The following is a 20,394-nucleotide window of genomic DNA, read 5'->3' as shown; positions in this document are numbered from 1 at the left end:
ACCCCAACATGGATGCGTCCTCAGCCAAATCCTCTACATCTTGGGTGTCAAACTCTGGCCCGCGGGCGTGTAATTTCACTTGGCCCGTGAGGCGATATTAAATTAACACTAGAGCTGGCCCGCCGATTATATACAGCGGCAGTGCCGCGGTACACCGCTAATTCTCATACTTGCCAAACCTCCCGGGAGACTCCCAAATTTCAGTGACCCTCCTGAGAATTGTAACGTCCTCTTTTCGTCCAGTCCAACAAGTGCTGGCCCAGTTACATAATATGTGCCGCTGTGGCACGCACACTGAAGTGAATGCAACGCATACTTGATCTTCAGCGATACAGGTCACACTGAGGGTGCCAGTATAAAAACCTTTAACATTGTTAGAAATATACGCCACACTGTGAATCCACACCAAACAAGAATGACAAACACATTTTGGGAGAACATCCGCACAGTAACACAACAGAACGAATACCCATAACCCTTTGCAGCAGTAACTCTTCCGGGACGCTACAAGGTGTGTGTGTGTGTGTTTGTGTGTGGGGTGGGGGCGGGGGGGGGGGGGGGGGGGGGTTGTGAATGAATGAAATATGAAATCCCTGCTGCAGTCTGCAGGTGTACCTAATGTTGATTTTATATTTCATTCATTCATTCATGAATTATCTGGCACAACACCTGGACGCTACAATATACACCCCCGCTACCCCCCCCCCCCCCCCCCCCCACACACACACACACAAACACACACACACACCTTGTAGCGTCCCGGAAGAGTTACTGCTGCAAAGGCTTCTGGGTATTTGTTCTGTTGTGTTTATGTTGTGTTACTGTGGGGGGGGGGGGGGGGGGGGGGTTGTGAATGAATGAAATATGAAATCCGTGCTGCAGTCTGCAGGTGTACCTAATGTTGATTTTATATTTCATTCATTCACAACTCCTCCAACACGAACATTATTGTTTTTGCACTTTTGGCTTTTTATTAAATAACTTTTTTAATTAAATTCAATCTTGCATGTGGAAACTTTAAGTGTGGGCTTTACTTGATATAACACTCCCGTCAGGGGGTGCATTCTACGCCGGGGGTGAATTATCTGGCACAACACCTGGACGCTACAATATACACCCCCGCTACCTCCAACCACCCCCCCCCCCCCCCACACACACACACACACACACACACACACACACACACAAACCTTGTAGCGTCCCGGAAGAGTTAGTGCTGCAAAGGCTTCTGGGTATTTGTTCTGTTGTGTTTATGTTGTGTTACTGTGCGGATGTTCTCCCAAAATGTGTTTGTCATTCTTGTTTGGAGTGGATTCACAGTGTGGCGCATATTTCTAACAATGTTAAAGTTGCTTATACGGCCACTCTCAGTGTAAACTGTATCGCTGTTGATGAAGTATGCGTTGCATTCAAGTGTGTGTGCATACAGGAGCCGCACATATCTTGTGACTGGGCGGGCACGTTGTTAGAAGGGATGAAAAGCGAACGTGACGTCAGCTCGTAGAGGACGTTAAAAGCAGTGCATTCAATTTGTATTTAAATTGTATTTGATATGCCATTGATATATATATTTTTTTATTATTATTATTTGAAACTCGATTTTGCATGTCACTATAAAGTTACATAAGCCTTGCTTGTTCAATATTCAATGCAAAACTTGTTTGGGTCCCTATCAAAAAGGTTAATTTGTTCAACCTTGGCCCGCGGCTTTGTTATAAATGGGTTATACTTGTATAGCGCTTTTCTACCTTCAAGGTACTCAAAGCACTTTGACAGTATTTCCACATTCACCCATTCACACCCACATTCACACACTGATGGCGGGAGCTGCCATGCAAGGCGCTAACCAGCACCCATCAGGAGCAAGGGTGAAGTGTCTTGCCCAAGGACACAACGGACGTGACTAGGATGGTAGAAGGTGGGGATTGAACCCCAGTAACCAGCAACCCTCCGATTGCTGGCACGGCCACTCTACCAACTTCGCCACGCCGTCCCCATTGTTCAGTTTTAAATTTTGGCCCACTCTGTTTGAGTTTGATACCCATGCTCTACACACTGTTCACCCACAACTCATCATCCTCAAGTTTGCAGATAACACGGCAGTTATAGAAAATATCACTGGTGGGGCTAAACGGCCTTCAGGAGGGAGGTGGCCCGTCTGGTGTCATGGTGTAACGACAACAATCTGACACTCAACACAGACAAGACAAGGAGATGATAGCGGACTTGAAAAAGGACAGGAGAACTACAGGACCACTACACGTCCGGGAGCTTGAAGTGGAGGCGGTGAACAACTTCAAATACCTGGGCGTGCACATCAGTAGCGCCGTTTCCAATACTCCTAGAAATGCGCAAAACCTAAATATCGCAATAAGAAACTGAAAATGGAAACACCCATATTCCGAAAAACCTCCCATATTCCGAAAAACCTCCCAAATATCACTAAAACTATTTTAGGCTCCCATGACGTGTATTTTCAGATGTTTCGATATTGAAGTGTATTGCAAAAGCATGATGCAGACACTTTTTTTGCATTTACAGGGCATCTTACCACTGGACATGACGTGTTCGTGAATTCTTCGTTCACAATTCTCTCCTAAAAATCTCTTATTTCGTGGCAGCTGCCATACGTAAGGACGTTGCATTTGAGAGATTACTCGCTGCTTTCGCCTTCTGTTGACAATCACAGCAACTGCAGTGGCTGCAATTGTAATCACAGCTACAAAACCATGGAATCACAAAGACTCCATCTTCCTCAAAGTGGAGTCTCATGGGACAAGATTTTAACGGCTCATGACGCAAAACACCCTTGAATGGAAAGACCTACAAGTCACAAATGTACTTTGTCGAAATTTTAGAAGTATTGCTTTTATTTTGCGAAATACTGCTTGGGAAACACAGCTAGTGAGGACCTCACTTGGACATTCAACACCACACAACTGGTCAAGAAGGCCCGACAATGGCTATACTTTCATAAGAGTTTGAGGAAGTTTGGGATGGCACAAAAAATCCTCTGCTTTTTTTACAGCTGCATTGTGGAGAGCATCCTGACCAGCTGTATCATCGTCTGGTATGGCAGCATCACTAGCCACGTGTATATGGACAAAATTTATTTAATCTAATCATCATTCAGATTACAATGCTACTGTGTACATGGACCCTGAAAAAATCTGATTATGACCTGTATTCTTATGCATCACACCTTAAACCGGAATACTTTACTTGGGCATGCACAGAACCTGACATAAACGGAAAGGTGTGGTTTTATTTGTGCTATGGCGCCATCTTTTAATGGAGTTTGCTCACTGCAGGTGCTGAAGAAGCAGTAGACTTCCACTGTAAAAAGACATGGATTTGTGCATTTCTGCTTGTCCAACGTTTTCACGTTTTATTTTTTTATCCTTCTTTCCTTCTGTTCACTACTTTTGTTCTACCTCTCTTTTGAAATGGAGCTGAGCTGTGTTTTTTATGTTGAGAATATGTACGGCTGCGGCACGTCTCCATGTTAAGACATTCTTAGACTTAGACATAGACATAGACAAACTGTGTTCTGTGTATGTGTTTGAGGCTAGCAGTTAGCACTTGGAGTAGCTGTAATGTCGTGAATAAAACAGCTCATGAAGACGACAACTGGATCCCTTATTTTATTGTTATATCGACACATGACACTCCAGACCATACTTTTGTTTCTGCTAGTCTCACTTTAAAGCAACAAACTCAACAGTATATAATGCTACTTCTGTACATGTTGAATGAGGGGAGACAGCAGCATGCGCAGTAAGGATAATTCAAACCCGAATTTCGGAAGATGTGTTTTCAATGCGCTACAATCCAAATGACTATTGGCATAAACCACTTGTCTTGATCCGAATGAAATTTTGATCCGAATGTGTGTGATCGGGTCAGAATATTCCAAATGGCGTGTTTACATGAAGAATTTTTATTCCAGTTAGGCTTTTAATCCAATTAAATGTGTCTATGTGCACATAGCTACTGCAGCACACCACAATTGATTGCAGACAGTGGTGAAGACTGCTGAAATAATCACAGAGACCTCACTGCACTCTCTGCAGAGCATTTAGCTGCCTCCATTCTCAAGGACACTACCCACCCTAAGCACAAACTGTACACGCTGCTCCTCTCAGGTACCGGAGGTACAGAAGTGTGAAAAGCAGGAACTAAAAAAACTATTTCTTTCACTCTGCAATCAGACTCCTAAATAACTAACAGGACATATACTCTCACTATATCGTCATAATATACCTGAGCCATACTGTAATTTTGCACATGTTAAGTTGCACATTCATCTCTTTATACTTTACACAAAATGCACATTGTCAACTTCTCTGTGCAAGAGTGCACCTTGAGCGTGCTTAAAAATAGGTTTGTTGTCTTCATCACGCTTCTATGTAGTCCAAAAAAAATGGTACATTTGTGCACTGGATTTTGCACACATGACAAACCATTACTGGTTGGAGAAGATTTTGCCAATGGTGTGCGGGAAATGAGTGTCTTTGAATGTATTTGTAAAATCATTGCACCTGACTGAAAGTTCCATCATTCATCCATCTGTCAATTTCTACCGCTTGTCCCTCATGGGTTGCAGGGGGGGCTGCAGCCTATGCCAGCTGCACTTGGGTGGAAGGTATGGTACACACTGAAAGTTCTGTTCTAAAAATGGTAATTATAGTACAATACTATAAAAAACAATATAGAATGTTTTCTCCTTGTAGTCTTGTGACTCATTCAGGTCTTGATTGCCAAACTTGTAGTCCATTCTAGTCTTATGCAGGTTTACACTCTTGTCCCTAAGGTTCTTTGACAATTCTTTGTTTTTGCCAGTGGTGGCGTAGACGTTTGACTAAAGAGTGTGTTTGTGTGACAGGTGTATTCTACACACATAATGAGCTGAGATCAACAGCACTTTCTTAAAGGGACAGAAATCATTTGTTTTTTTCATGAACACAAAACCGCTCTGTGGGGTCTCAATGACTGCTGATTGATAGAGGATCAAATACTTGGTTCACTTATTCAAACAGAAATTATTTTAATACATTTTTTCAATGTTTTTAGATCTTATCTCTCGGTAAAAATAAACTTTCCATACATTCTGAATTGTTCATTGCAATTTAAGGGTAAAACTTACAAAATGAGCAGATTATCAAATACTTATTTTTAGACTGTTTTGGGGCAAAATACCAAAATTATATACTTATATTACTTATATTCGGGTGGATAATAATAAAATAAGGTAATACGATGAATAAAACATATTTGACATAGAATGTAGAGCAGCTATGTCCAAAGTGTGGCACTGCTGCGATTTGTGGCCCAGAGTTCGAGTTTTATTGCTCGCAGAATAGTGTCCTGATGAAATCAAACTGTAAGAAAAATTTGCAAAATGACTATGTAATGCAAAAAACCTGCGTTCCTAGCCAATAATAATACACATTGTCACTTATAACACAAAGCTGACACAAAGTTTTGTGTTTAGTTTTTTTAGCATTTTCTTTACAAAACAAAATATGTCAAAATGGCTAACGCATGCACACTTTTACATTTGGTCGAAAAGGTTTGGAAAACCCTGATTTTGTACATTACTAATTAATTTTGCACATACATTTACATGATTTTTTGGCAATACATTTAAGCAGTGGGACTTTATCTCCCCGCTTGCCTTGGGATGCCTTGGGATGCCCCAGGAGAAGCTGAAAAAAGTAGCTGGGGAGAGGGATCTCTGGGCTTCTTTGCTTAGGCTGCTGCCCCTGCGACTTGACATCGGATAAGCGGAAGAAGATGGATGGATGGACTTTCAAGCATACCATGTTTAGAGAAGTGAAATCATTTTACACACAACAGCTTATTTGAAAATGCAATGCTTAATCAACAAAAAAGGTTTTGTTGGGGTTTTCGAAAACCTGAGCAGCTGTGGCTAACACAGTTAAAGCTGAGCATTAAGCCCCAATAAACTCTGTCACTTTGTGTTAAAAATCAGCACCGGATTTGATCAGATTAGCCTTCTAAGGGTCTTTAGGGGAAAGATGCTATCTTTCACTTTATTGAGTGATAATCCATTGAAACGAGATTATTGCCTCTGTGTTTCCATGTAAATACACTTACCATGGTTTTTTTCCCCTCAGCACACTTCTTAGTGTTAGAGTTACATTTATTTTTCTGGACTTCTAACAAAACATGCTGCCTAATATTAAATAAATACATATCTTAGTATAGATATGGTATCTTACCAATAAACTATTTTGCCGATTTAATATAGTAGTTTTCCATGTCAAATGATACTTCAACACTTCCTTGAAAAAACATGTTAGTTGCATTGCTTCTAAAAAGCCTCTAGCAGGATCTCTGCATGCATCATTTATTTGACTCATTAGTTGTTTTTTCTAGCTTTTTTCATCTCCCTGCTTCCTGACATAAAACCTCCTTCCACATGTCTTGGCCTTTAAACTGCTAAATATTTATGAGCCTGCTGGGTAGCAGAGGTGTTTACATTTAGTTTCACAGATCAATGCACTCACACAAACATGTGTACACACACACAAACACACACAAACAACGGTCTGATTTCTCACCATCTAGATCATTCTCGGGTGTCTCAGCGGTATACCAGTCGCTGGCTGGACCTGTTCCGTTGGTGGTCATGGCTGATACCTGAAAACTGTACTGACTGCCCTTTTCAAGACCTGGAAAGAAAACAAGTACATGAAAGTATAATATTAATCATTCATTTTCTACACCGCTAACATGTTCAGGTCATGGGAGAGCTTGAACCTATCCCAGAAACAACAATTCATACCGACTGACAATTCAGACTGGGTCTATTTAACCTCCCGTATTTTTCGGACCTTAAAGCGCACAGGATTATAGGGCGTATTGCCAATGAGCGGGTCTATTCAGGTCTATTTTCATACAAAAGGCGCACCGGATTATAATGTGCATTTAAGGGGTCACATTATGATTTTTTTTTCTAAATTTAAAACACTTCCTTGTGGTCTACATAGCATGTAATGGGGGTTCTTTGGTCAAAATGTTGCATAGATTATGTTTTACAGACCATCTTCAAGTTGCTTTCTGACCGTCGCTTCAGGATGCGCCGTTTTGTGGACAGTCTTAGTTTCTTGGCACCACTTCTCCCCGTCATCTTTGTTGTGCCGGTGCAGCGTGCAAGAACGGGAGTAGAAGAAGTGTCAAAAGATGGAACTAACTGTTTTAATGACATTCGGACTTTACTTAAATCAATAACAGAGCAGCATCTCCTCATCCGTGGCTCACTAGTGCAACAACAACGCCGGAAATGTGTCCCGTGAAAACAAGTCCAACCGGAACTCGCTAATAACTAAAGTTCCATGAGTGAATTATGTAAACCCACTTCACAGGTAGCTTTTAGCACTTTCATAGTGAGTCTACTGACAGATATGTTAGAACCTAACGCTACTTTATATTAGAAATGGCAACAGCGGAGAATGAATGCCCCATAACAAGAAGATAAAGAAAAAGAAGAAGCTTATCGACTATGTTGTTGGCAGAGACTACAGGACTTATGCAGATCCCAAATACAGATCAGCAGGCACCAGAAAGTACGAAAAGTTGGTTTTGCATAATATTGCAAGACAAAATGCTAAATAATATGTCTGCTAATGGTTGCCATTTTGCGGTCCTTATACAGAACCATAATAATACTTGTATGTTGAAGCACAATTTGTCTCTCTACGGTAGCCGTAATGTTTCCACAATCCATCAAGCGGTGTGGCTTCATAGTTTACCATAGTCGTAATAAAACATTTTGACAGATTTTTGAGCACCGTGTGTAATGTTGTATATTATCAATGGAACATTTAAAGTTTTGGTGTTGTTTACTGGCCTCATCTTGCAGTCTACACATATCTCTTATGTGTGACTGCTATCTACTGGTCACACTTATTACACCATCTACAAAATAAAATATATTTGAGGTCGGTAAGCACAACCAGAATTATTCTGTACATTAAGCTCACTGGTTTATAAGGTGCACCGTCGATTTTTGAGAAAATTCAAGGATTTTAAGTGCGCCTTGTAGTCCGAAAAATACGGTACAATATTATGCACGTTTAAGAATTATGGGGGATGACATGAGAACCAGGAGAAAAAACAGAAGAAACATATATATTAAGGATGTGCCAAATGATCAGTCACCATTCAGAACCGAGTGATTTTTGTGAAAAACTATGTGATCGCCATTGCCGATTGATGCCTTTTATTTTTTGATCACAAACGCTGATCCTCTCTGGGTGGCAGGGAATTAATTTTAGCAGATAATGTTTGTGTCTCCATACACTTGGTGGAGCCGCTACTCTAAACTAATAATAATCACCTTGAAATAAATGTCAAATAAAATGTGTTTCCTAGTATATTTAGTATCATGATCAAGTCACTGGAAGACAAGACTGAACATGTTACACACAGAGACCAAGCCAGGAGCAACCATACTAATAGATAAACGGGGAGAGGGGGCTTGAGCCTATCCCAGCTGCACTTGGACAGAAGGCAGGATACATCCTGCAGAAGTCTCCACCTCATTGCAGGGCCAACACAGACAAGCATTCACACTCACATTCACACACTAGGGCCAGTTTCAGGCCCAAAATAAATAAATAAAATATTAATTTTCTTCATTTCCATTCAAACCAACATCAAAATATTCAGGAAAACAATTTTACATGTTATAGAATGTTTCCTATTAATTCCATATTTTCCGTATAGCATGTCAGTTCAACTTCAATTGTTCAACACACAATTTCAGCAGATTTTGATATATTATTATTATTTTTAATAATAACAGTTATTTAGCAACGTTACTCAAAACTTTCGGGAAATGTCAGAAATGGGACAGAAAGATTGATTGTTGGTAGATGTTGGGCCTAATACAAATCATTTCTACTATGGTACATTCCGTTTACGATATTTGCTTGTATGTGTGTATGTAGGGGAACATATAGTTGAGACTGACAAGGATGTCCACTCCATTTATTTCCTTCCGCTATAGAAAGCTCAAAATGTTACAGGCAACTTTTCATTTAAATCTTTCAGGAAATGTCGGAAATGGGAAAGGAATAAGTGATTACATTTTGGGGCTGATCCAAATAATTTCTACTACGTAACCTTATGTTTACATAACGTGCTGCTATTTCTGTGTGTGTGTGTGTGTGTATGGGAGCGGTCCCACCTCCACTCACAAAGACAGTGGATGACTGACAAGAGGCTTCACTCAGTTTCTTTCATTCAGCTTGATAACTCAAAAAGTTACAGTATCTGCACATTTTGATTACATGTTCAGGAAAGGTCAGAAATGGGATGAAGTTAAAGTTAAAGTTTACCAATGATAGTCACACACACACTAGGTGTGGTGAAATTACACTGTGCGCTTGACCCATCCCCTTGTTCCACCCACTGGGAGGTGAGGGGAGAAGTGAGCAGCAGCGGTGGCCGTGCTCGGAAATCATTTTGGTGATTTAACCCCCAATTCCAACCCTTGATACTGAGTGCCAAGCAGGGTGGTAATGGGTCCCATTTTTGTAGTCTTTGGTATGACTCGGCCGGGGTTTGAACTCACGACCTACCGATCTCAGGGCACTTTTGGGGGTGATCCGGTGTTCTGTCAAAGTGAGTTGCTTTGTCAAAAAGAGTGACCCAATGAGGTACGTATAAAGTTTTCCACAAAACAAATTAAAACCAAAACTAACTACTTTGTGTAGACTTACCTCATATAGACTTTGTCACTATCACTACAAGTAATTATTTAAAATTATATTTCCTTCTTTATTTCTTCTGACCAGTAAGCATGGAGGCACTTACAGTGTGAGAAAGTTCACATTGACACAAATAATGGTAGCCTACATTTTTCATTTTTGTCACCGTTGTTTAAACAGGAATAGCAAAAGGTAGCTTTTTTCAAGGACGCAGCTCACGTCGACAGAACACCGGATCGCCCTCTGAATTCAGGACTTCTTTACTTTTGGGAGATAGGGCCTGGCGTAGATCTGCCCTCTTTTAGTGCGTTTTTAGTTATTATTATTATTATTATTTTTACTATTACTTCTATATTGTTCTTCTGGCTTGACTTGAGCTTGGCTTCAAACCAGTGCAGTGTTTCTGGCATCATTATATAACCTGAGAATTACAGCAGTGCACTTTGAGGAATTAAGGTGCAGAACATCAATAAATAATGTATTTTCAGCTGAATTTTAATGGACTCATTGATTTAGGGCCAAGTCAGATATTAGCTTCTGTAGTACTGTACACCTGTAGATTATGTAAGAAAACCAAGGTCAGAGCTACAGAGCATTATGTAAAGGACATCTGCTGAACATGATAGTTTTATGGTAAAACAGCATGAATGGAGGTTCCTGTGGGTCAGCACGGTATGTCAAGTAATTCATTGTCACCCTTAAATGATGTGATTTATGGATTCAAGATCAGGGGACCAAACAGCAGCATTAGACCACATTTCTTGATTAAACACCTCCTTAATTAATTGGATCTGTGGCTCACTTGATTTAAGAACAGGGTTAAGGCAGGATAGGGTCAAACGTGCCGTAATTCAGATGGACGTCAGCAGGACTAACAAAGCCCTGGAGCAGTGGTCGGTAACTCACAATGCTTCAGCCTTCTTGTTGTGGCTCCTATTGCTGAGCGAGGAGAAGTTTTTAACACTGCTGTGGAGGAATTTTGTAAAGTTGTATTTTTACAGAATTTCTGTAAGGCAGTAAATGTGTCCATGCTGAGTTCTGGTGACTAAGGAGTGTGAGGGAAGCAAGGGGAAGGGAGTGGTATGAGTGTCTGGCTGTGTGTAGTGACCAATACATGAAAGACAGTTGACTTCTTGGACCAAAGCCTAACTGAGTTTTTTACTTGATATGTGCAATAATGCTGCAACTCACGACCATTTTGATAATGGACTAGTCATCAGCTATTTTCACAATTCGTCGGCTAATCAGATTATGAAGCGTACGCACATTCAGTAGCTGTATTTTTGCCGTATTTCTAGGCATGTGATAACTAACAATAAAGGTTACTACTTAATTCAGAACTTTTTATTTATACTGTAACCATGGTTGTCCCGATACCAATATGTTGGTACCAGTACCAACATGTATATTGATACTTTAAGGGGGACTACAAAAAATGTCATTATTGGCTTCACTTTAGCTGAAAATATTAGGATACCGTACTGCACTCAGAGAACACATTTAGATGATTAAAATAAAACTCAAAAGGCTTTTCTTCTTGCATTTATAGAACAATTTACACTTTTCCAATATTACATAATAGCCAGCCATAATTTAGGATTAGGTTAGAATAGAATAGAAAGCTTTATTGACATCGTATTAAATGCTTCATAATTTATAGTTGCCACTCTTGGGTCTGTGCTTTAAGACAAATACAATCATTAGTAAATACTAAAATCAATACTATAGTGGCTAAAACTACACAAATAAGACATGTAACAGGTAAAACACATTGTTAAAGATAAAACACAAATTAAATTGTGGAATAAAATTCAGTAATTTCAATGTTCTCGTACATTAGTTCAGGTTACGTGGGAGGTTTTGACTGTGCTAATAATTGGCAACAAGCCAACCAGTTGTATACACGTCTATAAAACTGTATGTGCACAGCAGGGGAGTTAGTTAACTATAATATTACACCTGTCGCTCTTTAAACTCCTTGTGCAGATCTGGATGCTTGTTATTTAAATGTTTACCTAAGTTTGAGTGCAATACAGTATTGCCAGCTTTGGCAAGACATGTTTTAAAGAGCGTGCTTGAAGCGCTTTTAAAGCTTCACCTTTATGGTTAGTTTTGAAGCCCAAATACATCCATATTGCGTTTCATGCACCCTCTTTATTAGTCAGTAGAATTGTCGTTTGTTGCCATTCTTCCTCTCCTCACTGTTTCTGCTTTTATGCGCTGTGTGTGCGCGCTGATACACACAACATGTGCTTTGGCTCAGCAACGTCACCGCCGCACGGCAGCATGCGAATGACAAAAAAAAGGACCAGCATTTTTCAAAGAAAGTATAGTACCTTTTTTAAATTCATAAGTACCGCAGTAATTTGTTAGTACCTGTATTTCGTACAAACCTAACTGTAACTGTGCTACTAATAATGCTGTTACAAAAATAATCCCTATTAAACTTTTGTCTCTTATTTTATATAAAAAAGTATATTTTTTTATATAAACAAACGACAGTCAAAATAGCAGCAATAAAAAAAATAAAAAAACAACCAAAGCATATGTAGTTTCCTCAAAAGCTAAAAAATGTTTTTCACACAACTTCATCTTTCTGATGTTAGCTAACTACTTAACAAGCAAACTATCTTAAGAGAATCTGAGACCGCATCATTCGGATGTCCGACATGCTTCATCTTTAAATGCTACCTCATCACTCTGCTTTGACATGATTAGGGAAAAATGTTTCCATAGTTTCCATGTTTTCACCCCTGGTGTTGTTGCCAGGAGAGTCTAGGAGACATAGCCATTTTTCTCTCCCTGTTGCTGCTGGTCACCAGTCTCGCTAATTCGAGCATGTTCGTTTCCGTCTGGAAAAACGTGAACTGTGACGTCAGCAACTATTATTATCGATAAATGAATTTACCGTATTTTTCGGACTATAAGTCGCAGTTTTTTTCATTGTTTGGCCGGGGGTGCGACTTATACTCAGGAGTGACTTATGTGTGAAATTATTAACACATTACCGTAAAATATCAAATAATATTATTTAGCTCATTCACGTAAGAGACTACACATATAAGATTGCATCGGATTTAGCGATTAGGAGTGACAGATTGTTTGGTAAACGTATAGCATGTTCTATATGTTATAGTTATTTGAATGACTCTTACCATAATATGTTACGTTAACATACCAGGCACGTTCTCAGTTGGTTATTTATGCGTCATATAACGTACACTTATTCAGCCTGTTGTTCACTATTCTTTGGTGTTGGGTTTTATCAAATAAATTTCCCCAAAAATGCGACTTATACTCCAGTACGACTTATATATGTTTTTTTCCTTCTTTATTATGCATTTTCGGCCGGTGCGACTTATACTCCGGAGTGACTTATACTCCGAAAAATACAGTACATGCAACACGTTTTATGGTCCATTTATGTCCGCAATGTCTATGAAACTAGCAATTTGCATCTTCTGAAAAGTATTTGAAAGTCGATTAACAGTAGCTATCCCACGCAGTCCAGCCCTGCAAACACAGGGCTTGAACGACAACCACATATCCCCACCGATTGAGAGTTAAAACCAGCAACGCTATCCATTGAGCTAAAATAAATTGGCTGTCATTCCCTTATTGAGGTGTAAGACGGGGCAAAATGGTTACCAACCCCTGAACTAGAAGAACAGATACAGTACATGGCACATTTTATGTAGAAAACCCATGCAAGCCCGGGTTGCAAACTTTACATAGAAATGTTTAAATGGAAATTTGAACCTGTATCTCCTGAAGCATAAGTGCAGACTAATTCCTTAGAGTACAACATAAACAATAGACTAACATAAAAAGGATATATTAATTCAGGTTAGGCATCAGTTGAATTTGGACGATTCAGGTTCTCGTTCTGGTTTTTCGTTTCGATTTTAGTTCCCAACGATGAAAAAATTCTGAATTTACTATGAATTTCTCACATGACTATTTTCAAGCATATTGTAGATATCGACCCCTTGAATGTGAACATAAATGTTATGAAGTTTCTTTCCAAACTTTCAATAACGTTTCACTTTATTTTTGAAAACCACAAAAAAACACCTTAACACATATCCTGTTTATGTCTTAGAGATACGGAATTTAAGATCAGGTTTCCGATTTCGATCATCCATTAGTGAATTTGTTCTCATTTAAAATGTTTGTTTTTTACTCTCCAAGTCCTGCTTTAAGCATGGAATTATTCAACGAGGTTATAAAAAATAACAAAGATGTAAAAACAAAAAAAATATTTTTGGAAAATAGAAATATCAATCTAATCCCTCGAGTACCGATCATACACTGATACTACCCTTGGTATAACACAATTGATTTATGGATCGATCCATCTGATCCCTGGCAGTACTCACTAAACTACAACAGAGCAGTCCAACAGTTGCTGTGATATTATCCTGTTAATCACTGCTCACTTCCTGCTCTGGCGTGCTTCCATCTCCACTTCTTCTTAAAGTTTACTATGCACTTATTTCTTGTTTTGTGTCAAGCTAGTTAAGCGTCTTAGTTAAAGTTAAAAGTTAAAGTACCAATGATAGTCACACACACACTAGGTGTGGCGAAATTTGTCCTCTGCATTTGACCCATCCCCTTGTTCACCCCCTGGGAGGTGAGGGGAGCAGTGGGCAGCAGCGGTGCCGCGCCCCGGAATCATTTTTGGTGATTTAACCCCCAATTCCAACCCTTGATGCTGAGTGCCAAGCAGGGAGGTAACGGGTCCCATTTTTTTAATAGTCTTTGGTATGACTCGGCCGGGGTTTGAAATCACAACCTACCGATCTCAGGGCGGACACTCTAACCACTAGGCCACTGAGTAGTGATTAGCTTGCCCGCTCCTCCTTGTTCTGTTCTGTTCTCTTTTCAGCACCCCTGGGTTTGTGTTTTGGTTATCATGGGTGCTGATTAGTTTCGCCTGCCTCTAATTAGTGTTCGGGACGCCCACCTGCTCCTGGGCACTAATCAAAGAGCTACTTTTTCCTGTTTTTCGCCACACACTGTCTTGTTTGACGAGTCCTTGCTTCTTTGCTCGTGTTTTCTATGCCAAGCTTTTCTGTTACCTTTGCCATAGCTTCCCGTGCATTCGGCACACTTTTCTGTTTACTTATTATCCTGTATGATTTATGAAGAATAAATCATATTGGGAGAACGATCCGTGCAGTAAAATGCAACCCAAGCGTAACACCAATACTTATAAGAAATCAAATTTATTTTCCGCAATGGAGGATTATTGACTTAGGGGAGTGGCTACGCACAGTGTATGGCGATACAGTTAGCTGCCTATGTGGCAGCTAATTTTTCTTAGCATGTGACTAAGCATCACAAATAAGAATCAACGTTTAAAAATGAGGACAGTTGCAGGAGGAACGTACTGTAAAACCCGGTTCTCATCAAATGCTCAACTTGAATCTTCCTTTACATGAAACAAAGTTTAAAACAAAGTTGTGAAGAGAAAACAGATTTTTTTTCTTTAATCTCCAGTTGGACATTAGAGGAATGATACTTGCATCATTGGAAGTGGATACTGTTCGCTTCAAGATATGCAAAGTTAGTTATGGAAAGCATATGATTTTGAGGACTTATTAATGATAACGATCACCTTCTACTGGGACAAACATTCCTAATTGAACAGTGAAATGAAAAGAATATCAGTAAAAAAATGAAGAGGGAGATTATTTTCTTCCAAATCCTACACAGCTCAAATTGAAATAATAGCTGGTGGCGATTTGAACGAGACACAAATATACATACGGTAGATGTAAATTTATGTAAATGAAATTTATACGACAGACACAAAAAAAAACCAGACTGAGTGTGAACCCAAATTCAAGTTTTAAAAAGCTAGAGGCAGTGAAATGCGTTAAGATCTGTATTTTTCCAACTCTTCCTTGGTTTTCCCCTCCGGTTATGTGATATTTGTATTCATGCTGTCCGTGGTGGCATAGACAAAGCTCTCCCTCTGCTGCTTTTATATACAGTATGACCATGCCATTCATTCCTCAACAGTGCTACTGTACCTTTGAACCAAAACAATCATGTTGCTTGAGTTTGTGTTATATTTTGTTGCCTTAGCGGTTTTGCCTAACATGCTGATTAAAAGCATTATTTGTTTACATGTTATCAACAATTGTAAATATGTCTTTTTTAAGTTTTTCAGTGGTAGCTTTTTTTCTCCATTGTTATTTTGGCCAAAATGTTGCTTCCGTTTCTCACAGCTAAACATTGCACATAACAAACTACAGCCCCCCCCGGCACATCAATTTCAAATGTTGTGGCTTAAACTACTTTTTAAATGTACTCTTTCTACTGAAACCCACTACTACCGACCATGCAGTCTGACAGTTTATATATCAAAGATGAAATCTTAACATTGCAACACATGCCAATACGGCCGGGTTAACTTATAAAGTGCAATTTTAAATTTCCCGCTAAACTTCCGGTTGAAAACGTCTATGTATGATGACGTATGCGCGTGACGTCAATCGTTGAAACGGAAGTATTCGGACTCCATTGAATCCAATACAAAAAGCTCTGTTTTCATCTCAAAATTCCACAGTATTCTGGACATCTGTGTTGGTGAATCTTTTGCAATTTGTTTAATGAACAATGAAGACTGCAAAGAAGAAAGTTGTAGGTGGGATCGGTGTATTAGCGGCTGGCTCCAGCAACACAAGCAGGAGGACTTTGACTTGGATAGCAGACGCGCTATCAGACGCTAGCCGCCGACCGCACGGATGATCGGGTGAAGTCCTTCGTCGCACCGTCGATCGCTGGAACACAGGTGAGCACGGGTGTTGATGAGCAGATGAGGGCTGACTGGGGTAGGTGGATAGCTAATGTTTTTAGCATAGCTCTGTGAGGTCCCGTTGCTAAGTTAGCTTCAATGGCGTCATTAGCAACAGCATTGTTAACCTTCACCAGGCTGGAAAGCATTAACCGTGTATTTACAGGTCCATGGTTTAATAGTATTGTTGATATTCTGTCTATCCTTCCAGTCAGGGGCTTATTTCTTTTGTTTCTATCTGCATTTAAGCCCGATGCTATCACGTTAGCTCCGTAGCTAAAGTGTTTCGCCGATGTAATGTCGTGGAGATAAAAGTCACTGTGAATGTCCATTTCGCATTCTCGACTCTCATTTTCTTTTTTTTCTTTTTTTTTTAATAATGTCCTGCCCAGCTTCTCGGGCAAATCATATAGCAGATGTAGATGCCCATATCGGCTGTTCAGATTTACTTTACAAAAGAGAAGTGTAGGATACTTCTCTTGTTGCCTTACTTGTATTTTGACTTTATTAAATGTATTTATATTATCATTTGGTGCAGCCGGGCCGGAGCAGGAGGGGATAGAAAGAGAAAAAAAAAGGAAGACAGAGGGGGGAATTGTGGGGACAAGAGGGGGATTAGACAGAGAGACAAAAACAACAACAGCAAACACAACAACAACAACAACAACAGAGCAACATCATCAAATACGACATGTACAAATATGATGGTAAAAGTAATAGCAAATAAGCAGTTAGCGAAAATAAAAAAATAATACAGAAATGACAATGAGCATTATTACACTAAAAATGGAGCAATATGAATACCAATAGAAATAGTGCTATTGATAATAAACAATGCCAATACTTTACCTTTATTATCAACAATACAATTGTTCAAATGCAACAATACATATACGTAATGATAACTTGAGATACGAAAGAATGCAGAAAAATGGAGGGGAAGAAAGAGAAGCAACCTACATTAACCTTGTAGATTGTTATAGTAACAATAGGTTAAGCTTTGTCAGTGTGCCATGTGTTATACCCAGTTTACCCTAGGGCAACAACGTTAATATATGTTTGATGAAACGTGATTATGTGCATGAGTGTATGTGTGCGTATGTACTTGTATATGTACAGTATGTGTATATGTGTGCTTGTACAGTGAATGTATATGTACAGTATGTGTATATGTGTGTACAGCGAATGTATATGTACAGTATGTGTATACAGTATGTGTGTTTGAACAGTGAATGTATATGTACAGTATGTGTATATGTGTGTTTGTACAGTGAATGTATATGTACAGTATGTGTATATGTGTGTTTGTACAGTGAATGTATATGTACAGTATATGTATGTGTGTGTTTGTACAGTGAGTGTATATGTACAGTATGTGTATATGTATGTTTTTACAGTGAATGTATATGTACAGTATGTGTATACAGTATGTTTGTATAATGAATGTGCGTGTGGATGTACGAACTTTGAGTGTGTAAATATGTACTGTATTTATTTGTATATGTATGTGGGAGCGTAGGTACCTATGTATGTCTGTATGTATGTGTGTGAGTATATGTGAATTTGCATGTACAATACATTTGACTCCCAGTGTGTGCGGGAGCCAGAGTACGGCCCCAGCCTCCCCGAGAGCCCATCCCACAAACAGTAGGTGTGGCGCCCAGGGAACCAGGGGCCACCGCCCCCACGCAGCCAAGCCGGACAGCGACAGGAACCCCAGAGCCTGGACCACCGCGCCGCCCACAAGGGCCAGCAGCAGGCCGCAGACAGACGCACCCGGCAGAGGACAAGGCACGAGAAAAGCAGGGGGCAGCCAGACCCCAAGCCAGCAAGAGACCACACCCCACACGGACAGAAAGGCAGGACGCCCCGCAACCGGACGGGAAGACCGCCCCCGCCCCACCGGCAACCAGGCCTCCAGGAGCCCCCCCCCCCGGAGAGCGCGGCGAGGCCAGCCCACGGCCACCCCACCCAAGCCGGCCGCCACAGGACCACCCAGCACGGGGCCACGGGAACCACCCACCCCACCCGCAGTGACCCCAACGATGGAGATGGAACAACCAGCAACCGCCCCGCCGAGTCCCCCCCTGAGGTAGGGGAAATAAATAAATAAAATAAATAAATACATAATAATAATAATAATAATAATAATATTAATAAAATATATTAAAAAATAAGAATAAATAAATAATAAAATCTATTTATAAAAAAAAAATAAAAAAAGAATTAAAAGAAGATCACAGACATGCTGACACACAAGGTCGCTACCCCAACAACTGGCCGACTCGCAGCACCTCGGAATACCCTGCAGCACCAAGATACCACAGTAGACGCAGGGACCCGGAAGGGATGGACGGTGGGACCCAGGAGCTCCAGACACGCAGTCCGGATGCAGTAGCCTGAGGCGCCGACCCCCATCCGACAGGCAGGCCCAGAACGTACCCCCATTTTCAAGAGGATATAGTATCCAAGGTGGTTTAAAATACAAATCTGTGATCCACAATAGAAAAAGGAGAGAGTTTGGAATCCAATGAGCCAGCTTGTACCTAAGTTACGGTCAGAGCGAAAAAAGATGCGTCCTGCACTGCACTCTAGTCCTTCACTCTCACGTTCCTCATCCACGAATCTTTCATCCTGGCTCAAATTAATGGGGTAATCGTCGCTTTCTCGGTCCGAATCGCTCTCGCTGCATTGAAAACAATGGGGAAATGTGGGGAGCCTTTCAACCTGCGACGTCATGTTACTTCCGGTAGAGGCAAGACTTTTTTTATCAGCGACCAAAAGTTGTGAACTTTATCGTCGATGTTCTCTACGAAATCCTTTCAGCAAAAATATGGCAATATCGCGAAATGATCAAGTATGACACATAGAATGGATCTGCTTTCCCCGTTTAAATAAAAAAAAATCATTTCAGTAGGCCTTTAAAGCATATTCTACATGTGTTTGGCCTAAATTTAGTGTTAAATTAAGTCTTATTTATGTCTTTACAAGTACAGTATTACAGTGCAAAGGGGTGGGACCGGACAAGCTCTGCTTCTTCTCACTCCTTTTGGATGGTTGATCAGTTGAGTAAAATGTGTGCTTTTAACTTGTTCCAAATGTATTGAATAGAAATGTCAATATCAGTCTTATTTTCTATTAACGCATCGTGGTAATCGATAAAAAATACTCACCAAGAAGGACTTCCCCTTCGAGGTTAAGGGTGAACAGTGCTAACAACACCATATTTTATGCCAGGCAGCAAACAAATGATACTAGTGCTACTGCTAATAACTCAAATATCAAGTCTGCCATATTTAGCAGTTGTTTTTGTTGTAAGGAAATAGCAAACCTTATGATGTATGTGAAATTAATCGCCACCCTATGTTTCAAATGACCAAAATATGTAAACATTACATGCTTTTTTAAATGTGCCTGTTACTACATTACATATATACTTACAGCATGTATATTAAACATTGATGGAGGTTTTTAGAGCGCTTTATAGGCAGAATTATGCAAATCTCATTACCTCCATTGTTAGCTGGTATTTACTAGCGTTTAGTTACGAAACAGAATGCATAAAAAAAGAAAATCATGTGTGCTTGTCTCACATAAGTATTGTGAATGATATACAAAATTCCCCAAAAAGTGCAGTTTCCCTCAACGTTGACATGATACTATTATTATACGCCTGTGTAGCAATATAGTGATATATGTTACATGTTTAATGATGAGTTTGAGTTGAGTTTGAGTTTGAGTTTATTTCGAACATGCAAGCATACAACATGATACATCACAATTTCCAGTTTCTCTTTTCAACATGTTCGAAAAGGAGTAGGAAGAAGCAGAGCTTATTTAATCCTACCC

General features: G+C 40.0%; 1 protein-coding gene across 1 annotated transcript in view; it reads right to left on the bottom strand.

Annotated features, from left to right (window-relative positions):
- Positions 1-20,394, bottom strand: part of dcc (DCC netrin 1 receptor) — a 563,221-nt gene that overhangs the window by 227,976 nt on the left and 314,851 nt on the right. The window contains exon 13 of the mRNA XM_062031404.1: positions 6,588-6,698. Coding sequence (XP_061887388.1) covers positions 6,588-6,698 — 111 coding nt within the window. The remainder of the gene's footprint in view (positions 1-6,587; positions 6,699-20,394) is intronic.

The sequence above is a fragment of the Entelurus aequoreus genome, linkage group LG21, assembly GCF_033978785.1.
Source record: "Entelurus aequoreus isolate RoL-2023_Sb linkage group LG21, RoL_Eaeq_v1.1, whole genome shotgun sequence".
NCBI classification, from domain to species: domain Eukaryota; kingdom Metazoa; phylum Chordata; class Actinopteri; order Syngnathiformes; family Syngnathidae; genus Entelurus; species Entelurus aequoreus.
This window is presented reverse-complemented; position numbering and strand designations above follow the sequence as displayed.